Source organism: Phascolarctos cinereus, unplaced genomic scaffold (assembly GCF_003287225.1).
Source record: "Phascolarctos cinereus isolate Bilbo 61053 unplaced genomic scaffold, phaCin_HiC Scaffold_5;HRSCAF=322, whole genome shotgun sequence".
Classification (NCBI taxonomy): Eukaryota; Metazoa; Chordata; class Mammalia; order Diprotodontia; family Phascolarctidae; genus Phascolarctos; species Phascolarctos cinereus.
In genome coordinates, this window is record NW_027555958.1 from 55,180,446 (window position 1) to 55,194,640 (window position 14,195).

General features: G+C 46.7%; 1 protein-coding gene across 3 annotated transcripts; it reads right to left on the reverse strand.

Annotated features, from left to right (window-relative positions):
- Positions 1-1,195: 1,195 nt before the first annotated feature.
- TAFA3 (TAFA chemokine like family member 3) lies at positions 1,196-11,487 on the reverse strand. Of its 3 annotated transcripts, none has more exons than XM_021001939.2 (6): positions 11,403-11,487; positions 9,645-9,731; positions 9,194-9,309; positions 8,222-8,371; positions 6,220-6,344; positions 1,196-4,210 (listed from the first exon to the last, which is right to left on the reverse strand). In XM_021001939.2, exons 3-6 carry the CDS (start codon positions 9,306-9,308, stop codon positions 4,199-4,201), a joined length of 402 nt encoding a protein of 133 aa, XP_020857598.1. In that variant the 5' UTR covers position 9,309; positions 9,645-9,731; positions 11,403-11,487; the 3' UTR covers positions 1,196-4,198. The 3 variants fall into 3 exon arrangements, with proteins under 3 accessions (XP_020857598.1, XP_020857605.1, XP_020857609.1); XM_021001946.2 differs by having other exon boundaries at positions 9,645-9,701; positions 11,403-11,484; XM_021001950.2 differs by lacking the exon at positions 9,645-9,731 and having other exon boundaries at positions 11,403-11,486.
- Between the last annotated feature and the right edge of the window lie 2,708 nt (positions 11,488-14,195).

A 14,195-nucleotide genomic window follows, 5' to 3' on the forward strand; every position in this document is an offset into this window, starting at 1 on the left:
GATCAAAAAAATTATCACAACTACTGTAAGAGGGAGAAAGAAAGGAACCTTTCACTAGTGATGCCCAATTATTTGTGCAGCACTCTCATTGATGAAGGAGGAAAACACAATAGAAGGGAGAAAGGGGGTCTAAAAAGGAGAAAGGAAACAGCCCAGGGGATGGAATTAGCAAATTTCAGCAAATGGAAAGGAGTGTGTTTAATAAGTGCTGATGGGATTTTGAATGAGTAGTGTGAGGTAGGATGGGAAGCAGATGGATGTTTATTGCTTGAGCCCAGTTGGAGTAGCTAAAGCTTTGTCCCAGGCAACGTCTTCCATATGTGTCATGCCTCCTGGCTCTCTGACAGCCCTGCCCCACCCCATAAGAGGGTTGGGAGAAAGGTGGGACCCAAGAGAGGTCAAGGGGGCTGGTATTTCAACCATCAGAGGTTGAGGAAGGAAGAGGATTGGACAAATCATCTCCTCCTCCTGGGGTCTGACTATGTTCTGTGTTTCTCAGTCACCTTACTCTCACCATATTGCCCTCAGGTTAAAAAAAATTCCCATTTATACTTCTGGAAAACAGAGGGGACAATTGAGATTAGTTAGGGAACACTGCCTGTGCTACATTTCCCACTGACTACTAGGTTGGGGCATGAGTTTATGACTGAGTAATGAAGACTTCTAGGCACCATCCTCATTCTCTCAGTCTCATTCCATAGCTTATGACCCACTTGTCCATGGGGAGAGTGGGCTTGGAATTGGTGGATCAGAGATTATTCAGGGAGAGTCCTTCCTTGGGCTAAATGGTTAGAGATAGGAAGAGAAGCTGTTAGGGGCCAAGACTCTATCCTTCACTCCTAGTCTCAACCCTAAGAAGTAAGGATTCTTCTGCTCCATCACCTGGGAATTCGAATATAGTATCTCACTGCCCAACTCTGCTACTGCTTCCTTGTTCACATTCTAAATTATTCACTCAGCAATCTCTCAGAGAGAGTTATCTAAAAAAAACCAGATCTGCTGCTTCGGTTCCTAATACTCCAAGCAACAGGATGGAGAGGACATTGTCTTGATGAAAAGGTGGCCACATCCTCCAAAGATCATCTAAACCATTTCCTTGCTCCAAGGGAGAACAGGCCAGTTTCCAGGTCCTGCAGGAAGAGACGGCAAATCTTTCACCTATTCCTCCCCCTACACCCTCCTCTTGACCCTGGCATTTGCAGAGATTAAAATGAATTTAATATTTCAGAATCTGGTATTTACAATCAAACGAGAGGTTGAGATTAAATACTCAGTTACAAAAATATGAAGATAACAAACGGGGGAGCAGGCTGGAGTGGAGGAGGGGGGTGAAGATGTTGTCGTTGGGTTGTTTCAGTCATGTGCAACTCTCCTTGACCCCATTTGGGGTTTTCTTGGCAAAGGTATTGGAGTGGTTTGCCATTTACTTTTCCAGCTCATTTCATAGATGAGGAAACTGAGGCAGACAGGGTTAAATGTCTTGCCCAGGATCACACAACTAAGACGTGTCTGAGGTTGGATTTGAACTCAGGAAGATGAGTCTCCCTGACTCCAGGCCCAGCACTCTATCTACTGTACCACTTAGCTGCCCATAAAAAAAATTTTTTTTGGTTTTTAAAAAATTTGTTGTTGTTACATCTAGTCATTTTCAGGCATGTCTGACTCTTCATGACCTCTTTTGGGTTTTTCTTGGCAAAGCTACAGAAGTAGTTTGCCATTTCCAGCTCATTTTACAGAGAAGAAAATTGAGGCAAGCAGGGTTAAGTGACTTTCCCAGGGTCACACAGCTAGTGAGTGTCTGAGGCCCAATTTGAACTCAGGTCTTCCTGATTCCAGGCCCAGCACTCTATCCATCACACCACTTAGCAACAACAACACGAAATAGGACAGAGCAGCATTGAGAGGAGATAGAGAGTATCAGGCAGGTATGTACTCTCCTGAGGAAGAGATAGGACCAAGGGCTGGGCTGGGGTTGGGGGAGCCCAGGCATTCCCTTACTTGCCTGGAGAGCCCCCTCTTGTTGGATTCCCCATAACTGGAGGTCTTCAACTTGAGACTAGATGACCATTTGTTGGGGATGTGAAGAGGGGAGTTCTATCCAGGTATGACTTGGTCAGGATGACCTCTGAGACTTATTCTGACATTCTATAATTCCTTCAAGGCTTGGCAGCCTCATCTGGATCAACATTCAGCCTTACAGTTCCTTCTACCCCAATAGTTCTTTCCTCCCAAACCTGAGTCACTACCATTTTTATATTCAGGATCCACTTGGGGTATCCATGGCCCAGAAGTCTTCAACAAGTTTTTTTTTCTTCAACTTGACCATTCAGTCACCAACTTCTCCTCCAATACTCTCATTCCCCCCAAACCTGATCCTGCCAAAGACCATATCCCATCCTTGGACCCCCCTGATTCTGGCTCCAGGGACATGTGTTATAGAGGAAAAAGAACCTGACTGGGTTTTAGAAGACCTGAGTCCGGTCCTGGCTCTGCTGCTAACTACCTGTTCAACCTAGGGTGATTTATTTCATTTCTCTGGCCCTGGGTTCCTTATTCTTTTGCAGAACAAGGGGAAGATTGTCTCTAAGGCTCCTTCTGACTCTGAATACTGGGGGTCTATAAGAACTACACCAGTTTGGCTATGATGGATAGGAGACACAAATCCCTCGCTTCTATCTGCCTAAGGATCAGGAGTAGGTGGATGTAACACAACAGCATTCACTCAAAATGCTTTTGGACACAGATGACCTTTGAAGGTCAACTCAATGCTTTGGACTCTTCAGGGATTGGGGTTGAGAGTTGCTCCGTATGCTGAGACTGTGCAGTTAAATTTTGAGAGGGTATCCAGCCCTCAGCGGGAGATTCCTGGATACAAGGGACAACAGAATTTGACAACTCCACTCTGATCTCCATCCCCACTCCTTATCTCCTCCCTTCCCTGAGTCAGACCACATCATGCTCCTAGACTTAGGAAAAGAGCTACATGATGAGCAACCCTTATTTAAACACCCCATTTCTCAATCTCATTCCAGTTAAAACCCCAAACTCACAGGACAGACAGAAGATAATGGCTTTACAGCAAGGGAAAAACTAGCTATGTGACCTTGGGCAAGTCAATTAGCCATTCTGACCTCACTTTCTTCATTTGTTAAAAAAAAATTTGAGGAGAGGGGCTGGATTATGTGAGAGTAATACTCTTACCTTCATGTAGTACTTTAAAAACTACAAAACACCTTTATATCCATTATCTCAAAGAATCTCATAGAATCATAAAAATAAAGAATTCTTTGAAGGGACCTAGAGATATACAGTTTAACAGATGAGAAAACTTTGGGTCATAAAGGTTAAGATCCTTGCCCAAGGCCACACAGCCAGTAAATGGCAGAGCCAAGACTCTAATCCAGGTCTTGACTCTAAGCCCAGTGTTCTTTCTACAAGGCTCTGCCATTTTATTTGCTCTGCTCATAGAAGTTCTTTTAAGGACCCTTTCCTCTTTTAAGGAGGCTCTTATAAGGTCCCACCCCAAAATTCTACGGAAACAATTGCTTAACAGACCCCCCCCCCCCCGCACAAACTCCATCGGGATGTTGTTGTCTCGTATCCTCCCACATGCCTCTCATTCATCCAAAAGGAATGACGCCATTGCCGACTTGTGCTCAGAGAGGAATGTTTCCTTCAGAATATTAGCAGCTTCATGAAGACATTTGATTCAGCTGGGAACAATGGATGTGATTTCCCTAACTTGCTAACATGAGCCCAGGGAGAGGGGGAGGCCTGAAAGACAGAGAATCTAATTTCCTGACTTCCACTATCCCCTAATAGCTTCAAAAATGATAGTTCTAGCACTCACTTATCTCTCACAGTTTCCTGTGTGTGTCTGGTCTCCTCAGCTAGACTGTACGCTCCCTCAGGACAGGAATTATGGCATATATGTCTTCACTTCGCACAGAGCTCTCCACAGAGGATATTCTGGAAACCCTTGCCACTTGCTTAATGGAAATGCCCCTTGGAAAGAGATTGCTGCAATGATGTTCAGGTCCACCAGAGGACAGTGTTTCCATTGCTTTGCAATTCTGATGAGACAGGTCCACCCAAGAGCTTCCAATTATTCCCATCTTCTAGGACCCTGGTTCCTCTCAAGCCTTCTTTGGCTCATGCTTCCATTGCTCCTCTCCAGGCCAGGATGTGTCCTCAAGGGCTATCGTGTGACCTGAAAAATTGGGTGAGGAGTTAGGTATGGCTACGCCCAGACCCACCCTCACCACCCACCATGGTCTACTCAAAGAGAAGCAACTACCCCATCCTAACAATCACAAACTCCCCACAATGAAAAGGCCTTCCAGACGGCTTTTGCCTCTTTCCCCTGATCCATAACCTTGGCCATGCTGAGCAGAGAGGCCTGAGAAAAGGCAAAAGGGGCCCCCACTTTTCACTGGGTGGTAACTCTCTATGCTACAGACATAGGGAAGAAACAAATAGCCAGCCTCTCTTTAAGGCAATGGTTAACCTGGAATCTATGGATAGATTTCAGGGTGTCAGTGAATTCATTTAAAAAAAATTTTTGATAATTGTATTTCAATATAATTGGCTTCTGTGTAATCCTAGGTACCTTATTTTATGTATCTAAAAACATTATCCTGAGAAGGAGTCCACAGGCTTCACCAGACTGCCAAAGGGGTGTGTGGAACAAAAGAAGATTAAGTACCCTCTGCTTTATAGAGACTTGTACTAATCCAATCCTATTAAGTGACAGCAAATATTTCAAGTGGCCTGGGCTACCTCCTTTATTCTTAAAAAAATCCCAAGAAAATTCCATAACCTCTTTCTCACTTATAATTATAACAGATGGTGTACATATATGTACATCTACATATATATACCTACACGTGTGTGGGGGTATGTATATGTATACATACACACATATGCAATATATATCTACATGTACACACATATTGACATAGACACACATATTATACATGCATACATGTATGCACACATATATGTAGCTCTGAAGCACCTTACTCACATTTTCTCATTTGAGCTTTACTTTTTGAAGGAGGCATTTTACAGGTTAAGTGATTTGCCTCTGATCACACTGCTAGTAGGTATCCCAAACACATTTGAACCCTCAACCTATGTCCAGCACATTTCCCAGTACAACATACTGGTTCTCTCAGTAGACAAATAAGTTCTGCTCTGTAGCTAACGAAATTTGGTGCTGCTGCTCCAATTTAAGCCCCTTTCTTTTGTTTCAGTCTCTCTGGAGATGGAGAAGAGCTGAATGGCATCCTCCTTATAACAGCCCTTCAGACTCTGAAGGCTGCTTTACAAAGCTTGCCTCTGTCTGTCTTTTCACAATCATTTTTGGGTTTAGGCATCAAAGGGGGCAGGGTCGGGAAGCATCCTAGCTCTGGCATAGATAGATGAAGCCTCACTCGCCTGTATAAATGGTGATGAGAGAATGATGCAATTGATTAAGCAGGGCACACATGGAATTGCTAATGAGTTTGATAAAATTTTAATTACCCCTTGTTCTGTGGGGCAGACAGCAAACCATGAAAATAATCATTGTGTCGAGCTCTACCACAGTAGAGCTGTCAACCTAGAGGGAAGTGGGTAGGAGGGTATAGGGAGAGCTAAGATGAGAGGTGGGAGAGGAGCCCTAGACTAAGACTGAGTAAGCAGGGTGGCTATAACTCCAGGAATTCTGGTGGAAGTGGGGTTTTTTCCACTATTATCCCATATCATTTCATTAGTTCTTGACTTATAGATTGAATTCTCTCTATTTCAGTGAAGCTTAAGGGTAGGTTTCTAAAATTTCTCTCCAACCCTGGGGCACAGGAAGGATATATGAAAGAGGCAGGAACCTGCCAGGGATACCCAGCACCTTAAGATGTACAGACAAGGGGCAGCTGGGTACAGCAGTGGATAGAGCACCGGCCCTGGATGCAGGAGGACCTGAGTTCAAATCCAGCCTCAGACACATAACATTTACTAGCTGTGTGACCCTGGGCAACCCCATTGCCTAGCCAAAAAGAAAAAAAAAAGATATAGAGACAATCCTGATTAGTTCTCAGAATCAAATCAGACCCAAGGCATCTCCATGGATTCATCTCCATGGTTTGGACACCTGCCATTGGCCATACAACTAGGAACTTCCCTTTCCTTTCTTCCTTGAAGAATGAGAGTCAGAGAGATGAGGGATCCATTCTTAGGTACCTTGGTGGTTTTGACCTTGTTCCCACTGCTACAGCTCCATCCGGACAGGTCTGGGAGCACCTTACACTCCTCCTCAGGTAGGCAGGGCTGCATCTGACACCACCACTTCTGCAGGACAATGGAGGCTGTGGGAGTGGACAGTGGGGAAGGGTCAGCACTGATATCTGTGTGCACATATATGGGTGAAGAGTAGCAGAGCCTAGGTCTTCTCCCTGCTGCTGGAGTGGACAATGAGAGAGGCCTTCGAAGATTCACAAGCCCCCTGGGGTACAGTCTGCTTCCTACAGAGGAGGGAGGGAAGCAGAGCCCCAAGGCCAGTACATGCCCTCTACCAGTGCCATCCTTCACCTCCACTTCCAGGAGGGCTGAGCTGAGAAGGGATACCTCCTGGACTGAAGCCTAGTGGTACTCCTAGCAGTGACTTCAAGCCCAGGTAATCCCTTCATCTCTGCAAGGACAACCCAGCCAATCAAGTGCAGGGAGCAGGAGCGATCCATCACTACGGCGGCTCTAAAGTTCCACCATATCACCAGTGTGAAGGCAGTTCCTCCACATAGCCCTTTCCTGTGGCAGTGCAACTATGTCTCTGCTTCTATGTGTGAGCAACACAAATAATCAAAAGCATTAATGGGCAAGGGAATGGTCAGGGAACAAACACTAAGCATCTGCCGTGTGCCAGGCACTGCTGAGACAAAAATGAAGTCATCTCTGTTCTGTACGTATGAGTGCACCAGAATAAGTGTGTGAAAAGGTATATACTGGAGTTCATGTTGTATGGGGGAGGGTGGGAGGAGAGTAAGAAAAGACAGAAAGAAAGAAAGAATAGAGAGAGGAGAGAGAAAAGAAAGAGAGGAGAGAAAAAGAAAAGAGAGGAGAGAAAGAAGGGAGAGAGGAGAGAAAAAAGAGAGAGAGGAAGGGAGAGGAAGGGAAGAAGGAGAAAGAAGAGGGAGGGGGAGAGAGATATGGAGAAAGAAAGGGAGAGAGAGATGTAGATATGTATGGGTGTGTGTGTGTGTGTGTGTATGTGTGTGAGAGAGAGAGAGAGAGAGAGAGAGAGAGAGAGAGAGAGATCTTAATCTATTCAAGGAAGTGAGGGTATACGTTGTTATTGTTCAGTTGTTTCAGTCATGTCCAACTCTTCATGAGCACATTTGGGGTTTTCTTGGCAAGGATACTCAAGTGACTTGCCATTTCCTTCTCCAGCTCATTTTATAAATGAGGAAACTGAGGCACACAGGGTTAAGTGACTTGCCCAGGGTCACAGAGCTACTAAGTATCTGAGGCCAGATTTGAACTCAAGTCTTCCTGATTCCAGGCCCACCACTCTACCCCTGTGCCACCTAGCTGCCCTGAGGGTATGAAGTTATATCATCACTATGGCGGCTCTAAAGCTCAGCTATAGGGGCAGCTAGGTGGCACAGTGGATAGAGTACCAGCGCTGAAGTCAGGAAGACCTGAGTTCAAATCTGGCCTCAGACACATAACACTCACTAGCTGTGTGACTCTGGGCAAGTCACTTAACACCAACTGCCCTACCAAAAAAAAAAATTCAGCTATATCAGCAGTGTGATTTGTGATGGTGGGCATCCAAAGGGTGGGTATGGAGGTATATCACGAGAGGAGAATACAAGAAGCAAGGGTATAGAAAGGTGAGTGTGGGGAGAAGTGTTTAACAGGGTGTAAGACTTGGTGTGTAAGAAGGCAAAAACATGAAGGGATAAGTATGCAAGAAAATCTCTTCTCATCTGGAAAGAAGGAATAATAATGCCTTTCATGCTATGTGTATGGAAAGAATGATTATTTTTATTGTTATTATCATCACCATTGCCAGTTATCATTACAACAATAATCTCTCATATGGGCAGTGGAACCCGGGCAGGAAAGAGAACTTCCTCTCATTTCACAAAGCCAGGAATTATATTTGCATGTTTACAATTTTCTTTGCTGGTCTCATGCAGTCTTGCTACACGCTCCCTACCCCACCATGTCCCCAGTCACTCACCATCCACACAGGAAGGTTTTGCCCTAGTGGTCCCTGCCACTTGGCCTGGGAAGCAGGAACATTTGACTGTCTGGGATCGCTCTTCAATTCGGTTCCGGTTGCAGCATCGATGGGCAGCAATCACTTCACAGGTGCCAGGTTCCACATGTACTGGAAGAAGAAACGTCAGCAAGGATGCTGTCCTTTCTCACTCCCCCAGTACTCCTCCTTCCTACATGCTGGATATCCCCTGACACTTAGCTCCCCACCCTCAGCGCAGAGAATATCTTAAAAAATTATTTCCATTAAGAGATAAGTAGAAATCCTCCTGGGTATTTTCAGAACACTCCCCCACTCTTCTGAAGGAGTACTTAGCCCAAGATTGAGACTGAGAACCCACTGACCACACCTTCAAAAGAGCCCTACCCACCCAGACCAAAGAGAATGAGCCTACAGCCCCTCCCCATCTTGCCTTCACAGTGTGGGGGGATAGAGAGGACTAGGGGACTTACAAATGAGTGGGGAGGATTATCCGATTACATAGGCTTTCACTATTCCAGAAGGAAAACCACAGAATTAGGACAGGGGTCCAGACTTAACCCTTGAATCTCCACTCTCCTGTACAAAGCCTCTTTTCTGGTTTCTTTCCAGGGTGGGACCAGCAACTGGGCATCTTCCCTGTGCTCTGTGGAATGACCTAAACTTGTTCTTTTTTAAACGTGGAGACAGAAAGCAGCACCAAGTGAAAAGTCTCTGGAAATTCTACCCACTAAGCTTAGCATCTGTTCAGGATGGATAGTGCTTAGCTCTCCAGTTTTTCTCTACTCCCATGAGGCAGGGTCCAAAGTCATGTTAGTCAAACTATGATTCCAGTTAAGCAGAGGATACCCCTCCTCATTTGAGCTCCAAACCTCTCCAAGAGTCCCATGCCTTTCAAAGGCACATTTCTCATGTCCCCCTTCCCAGAAAACAAACAAACAAACAAACAAAAACCTGTGTGAGTCCGAGGATGTGATGAAGCAAATGCCAGCCGTGCCCATGGTGTGGCCAAGCAGAGCACCAAAAGACAGAATCCTGTGCTCCAGCTCCAAAAGTCCCTCTCACTCATTCTGAAGAAAGACAGAGACAACATGTGTGGGTATGGAACAGGGGTAAAACTGCAACATCTCCTATGCTCTTCTTTTTCCTCTTTCAATCCCAACCAGAATAGGGTTCCCAAATACAACATTGAAGGAGGCTAGAAATGGAGGGAACCCTATGGGGCTCCCAGAATAGGAAGATGGTACCCAAACCAGAAGAAACCAATGGGGAAAATAGCCTCTCAGAACATGGGATGGAGTTGGAGCCCACAAAAAAAGGTGGAGTCAGTATGCTTCCTTCCTTCCTTTCTTCTGCCAAGCCTTAGCTACCTCCCTTTAATTTGGCCCATCTCCCCCTGACTCACCTCTTACTGGGCTCCCAGCTATTGCCTGTAAATACACTGGACTCAAACTGACTCCACCTGGGTAAGTGGGAGAAAACATTGGGGTCTCTGGGAGGAAAGAGACAGACAGACAGAGACAGAGAGAATTTGAGATTGAGTATAATGTTAAAGGGCAAGGAGAGAAGAGGAAGATACTTGTGGGGTTGGGGGGGTGCTGGATACTAAAGTTAATCAGGCAAATCCCTCAAATGCTAGATCCCTGGGCAAAATTTTCAGGGGTCCTAAACCATTCTTGCTCCTTTCCTTTCCCCGGAGAGAGTATGTTTCCTCTTTTCTCAAAGACTTCAGGTCAAATGATGGATCCCTATCTGAAGGCATCTCCTCTCCCCCTCCAATCAACAGATGAGAGATCTAGGGAACTGGAACTGAAGAATTCTTTGTGCCTACTCTGGGGTGAAGAGAATTGTGTTTCCCCAGAGACAAAGGGATAGAATAGGTTGGGGCTGGCTGGGTAACAATTCTTGTGGGAACTGAGGGATGTAAATACAGCCAAGGAACAGAAAACATCTGGTTCTTTTCCTGGTGGAAACCATAAAGGAATTGAGACCCTCCCCTCAGGGACCCTGAACTGGGTTCTACTCCATCTATCTCCAATTCCCCGTCTACCACAGTCCTTGGCCCTTGTAGGGTCTCTAGTCACTTTCTCTTTGAAGGATAAATTGAGTTAATTCCACTCTTACTGTTCTCACATCCCTATCTATTCTAGAGGGTGAGATCACAGAAGGTCTCTGATCCCCAGAGAGCAGGACCCCAATAGTTACTCTTTCTTTCAAGGGATAGCCCTACACCACACACACACACACACACACACACACACACAGGCTGAGTGGCACAAATTAAACCATAAAGATGGCACTCAGGACCACAAAGTTGGGGGAGGGACCCTGGTGTTTTTGTTCCCAGTTCCACCAGTAGGGATGGAGTCAGTGATCTTGCCAGAGCTGGTCAGACTTCACTTTACCCCTAGTAGAAAGATTATAGGGTGTTTTGAAGGGAGGGAAGAGAAAGGGGGATAGGGGTGGGGAATCCTTTTTTGTGTCCATTTTACCCGTGGAGTTAACATCCACACAGTTTGGTAGGTAGGAGGAGCTCTGGGGATCAGAAAGGCGACTCAACTAGGATCTGGTCACTTCTCTCCTATACTTATAAATAATTTCATTTCGATTATTTCCTATACCCCTATTCTCTGCTGGCCCATTCCCCCAATTCTTACAATCCACAGGAACGCCTCCTTCCCAGCTCCAAGGGGCCTTAAGCTGTGCATACACTGAGGGAAGGATGCTGAAAGGAGACAGATTGGTGCCCTCGACGGAGGCCTTTTCAACAGTCTTCCTTCGACCATCCACTCCCTCTCTCAGTGGAGAAAGTAGGTTCTCCTTGGGGGTCTGTTTTCGCTACGATATCGAAGGATTTAGTGTCTGCTTCTGCCTCAGTTTCCCCTCCTGTCTCCGAGGGGTGATGCTCATGGCACCAAATCACCACCCAGGCTCTGGAAGGGATAAGACCCTCCTCTCCTCTCCCTCTGTTCCACACATCATAACTAATAGTGCCCTACCTTACAGAAGAAATTCAGGGCTGGATATGCGGACATGAGGAACTCCCAGTCTCATCCTAGCCCACGGGACAGGACTCCCTCCACTTTACCCTCCCCCTCCTTGTCCCAGCCCCTCTAAACACCCTCCCAGATCTCGACGCCTGGGGCTTCCTCGTGTCTCGTACCTGCGGCCGCTTCTGCCCACCGAACCAGAGGTCGCGCCTGCTCCTACACTTGAGGACCAAGGACCTGAGAGCCTGTAGCCGGGAAAGAGCCGTTGCCGCTCTGCAGTCGCTGCACTGACCCGGTTTCGTTCGGTCGGGCACTGTCTGGAACCGCTGGATCTCCGTCACCAAGTCGCTGAGCTCTCGGTGCAGTTGGACACCAGCCAGACTGTCTTCGAGGGTGCCACTCCGGCACTGAGAAGCTCCGGGCTCGGCCCAGCCCAGCTCTGCGGAGCTCGGCTCAGCTGCCTCTCTCTGGTTCTCCCGCCTCAAAAGGGTAAAAAGCGCGCAGCCGCTGCGTATTTGTCCGCTGCGGGCCGCCTCCGCTCCCCTAGCCCTGCACCACCCGCCAGCAGCCTGCGACCACTCCTGGGACAGCGCCGGGCACAGCGCAGGAGAACGCAGCACAGAAGAGCGCAGCGCAGCACCGCCGAGCCCCGTTAAGCCACGAGAGCCCCAGCCGGGACAGTGGGGACAGCGGGACCAGTGTCTGTGAGGGGGTGGCCAGCGGGGACCAGGGAGCAGCGGCCTCTGGCGGCCGCACGAAGAAGGAGGGGACTGGGGAACACCTCGAACCCCATCCCCCGCCCATTCTCAGTCCCTCGCCTCTTGCTCCTGTATTCTATAAGTAACATTTATTACCAAGCTGGTTGAGCTCACACTGACAAGTTCGCAGGAAAGATACGCCCGTCTCCAAGGTCTGATGATCTCTAAGGTCCCTTCCAACTCTGAAATGACACCATTCTTTGGTCCGTTTCCTGATGCGCCCTCGGAGCGGTGAAGGGAGGGGCAAGAAGTGTTGACAGAACTGGAACTAAGGGTAGGTAAGGTAGACAGTCACCCAGGGTGCAACATGGGGGCGGGTGTGCAAAGAGGGACTTAAGTGTTACTTTTTATAGACTTGTATTTTTAATGCAGTCCCCCAGGGCTTAGGAACACAGCTGTGAAAGACTCCTTTCCTAACTCAGTTCTTGAAACCAAAGAAGTTCCTCTTTTAAGAAATAAAATTGTATTCATACTTTCATGGAGACTAGAAAAAGGAGGGAATAGGGGACAATATGTAAAAAAAACTACTCTATCCAAGGCAGGAATGGGGAACCCTCGGCCTCGATGCTACATGTGGCCCTCTAGGTCCTCAAGTACAGCCCTTTGACTGAATCCAAACTTTACAGGACAAATCCCCTTAATTAAAGGATTTGTTCGGCAAACATTGGACTCAGTCAAAGGCCACACCCAAGGACCTAGGCCACATGTGGCCTGGAGACTGCAGGCTCCCCACCCCTGTAGGGTTGACTGATGCCTTGGCCTCAAGTTGGGGGTATTGGGGATAGTGTGGGTGAATGAGGCTGGCTTTGTACTCCCTGCCCAGAGACACCCTATAGGACTGCACCGGCCAGTAGCCAAAGTCAGAACCAACTAGTACAGGGCAACCAAGGTGTGCTCTGGGGCATTGATATGCCCCCACTTTCTTCTCACCCCCTTGCTAGACCTTTTCCCGACCCTCCCCAGGGACCCATGACCATTGTACCCCTAGACTGGGTCTGCCTTCTGCCTTCTCTATTGGAGGCAGAGTTAAGATTCTGGGTTTGATTGCACCTTCAGTCTGGTTATCCTCTGGGCCTCCTCAGCTGATCATACCACCCTATTTCCCTCCAAACCCGCTATCTCAAGCGAAAAGCTTCCTAATTATGGGAGGAAACCTGACTGATGAGTAAGTTTTTTTGGCTTCCAGGAGCCACATTTATCCTTCTGCTGAAGTGCTCTTCCTAAAGTACAAACGAGTCTGACCAAGTCATTTCCCTACTCAATAAATCCTAATGGCTCCCTGTTACCTCTAGGATCAAATAAAAAAGCTGTCTGGCATTGAAAGCTCTTAACAACCTAGCTTTTCCTACCACACCACTCTTCCCATGCATTATTCTCCTTCTAGCACAGTCTTAGCTCACTTGATGCTTTCTCTCCATTTCCTTACTCCATACCTCACTGTCTGGAATATTCTGCCTCCTCACCTTTCCTCCTCTTAGAATGACTGGTTTTCCTTCAAAACTCAGCTCAAGCATCTTTTACATAAAGCCTTTCCTAATTGTCCTAGTGGCTAGTGTACTCTCTTGTCTGATTACCTCATTTTTAGTGAGTAAATGGGGCAGCTAGGTGACAAAGTAGACAGAGCAGGAAGACTCATCTTTGGAAGTTCAAATTGGCCTCAGACATTTACTAGCTGTGTGATCATAGGCAAATCACTTAACTCTATCTGCCTTAGTTTTTTCATCTGTAAAATGAGCTGGTGAAGAGAATGGCAAACTACTCCAGTATCTTTGCCAAGAAAACTCCAAATGGGGTCATGGAGAGTTGGACATGACTGAATACTCTAAGTCTACAAGATCCTGACTATAAAGATATATAGATATAGATATATCCCTTGTAGTTGAGTGAGGAATGGAAAGCATAAAGAATGGCTGGGTAACACAAGAAAGCAGAGAGATGCCCCAGAAACACTGAATAATAAGAACTAGGGTATTTCTGGAAAATTGACATACTTAATTCTTATCTATGCCTTCAGTTCAATTCAACAGACATTTATTAAGATCTTTTTAGTTCCAGGGGGATGAAGGGGAAGGAGTCATTGTGGCTTAGTGGTTAGTCAGTGCTAGGCTTAGAGTCAGGAAGACCTGAGCTCAGGACCAGCCTTTGACACTTCCTAAGTGAATGACCCTGAATAAGGGATAAACCTTTTTGTGTTTCAGGCTAAATCAT

Excerpts from the sequence above, each read along its gene's own strand:
- TAFA3 (XM_021001939.2), bottom strand. The coding sequence starts at position 9,308 with ATGAGTGAGAGGGACTTTTGGAGCTGGAGCACAGGATTCTGTCTTTTG. Across the intron at positions 8,372-9,193 it reads ACATCCTCGGACTCACACAG|TACATGTGGAACCTGGCACC; the intron begins GTTTTTGTTTGT and ends TTCTTCTTCCAG. Across the intron at positions 6,345-8,221 it reads AAAACCTTCCTGTGTGGATG|CCTCCATTGTCCTGCAGAAG; the intron begins GTGAGTGACTGG and ends CCACTCCCACAG.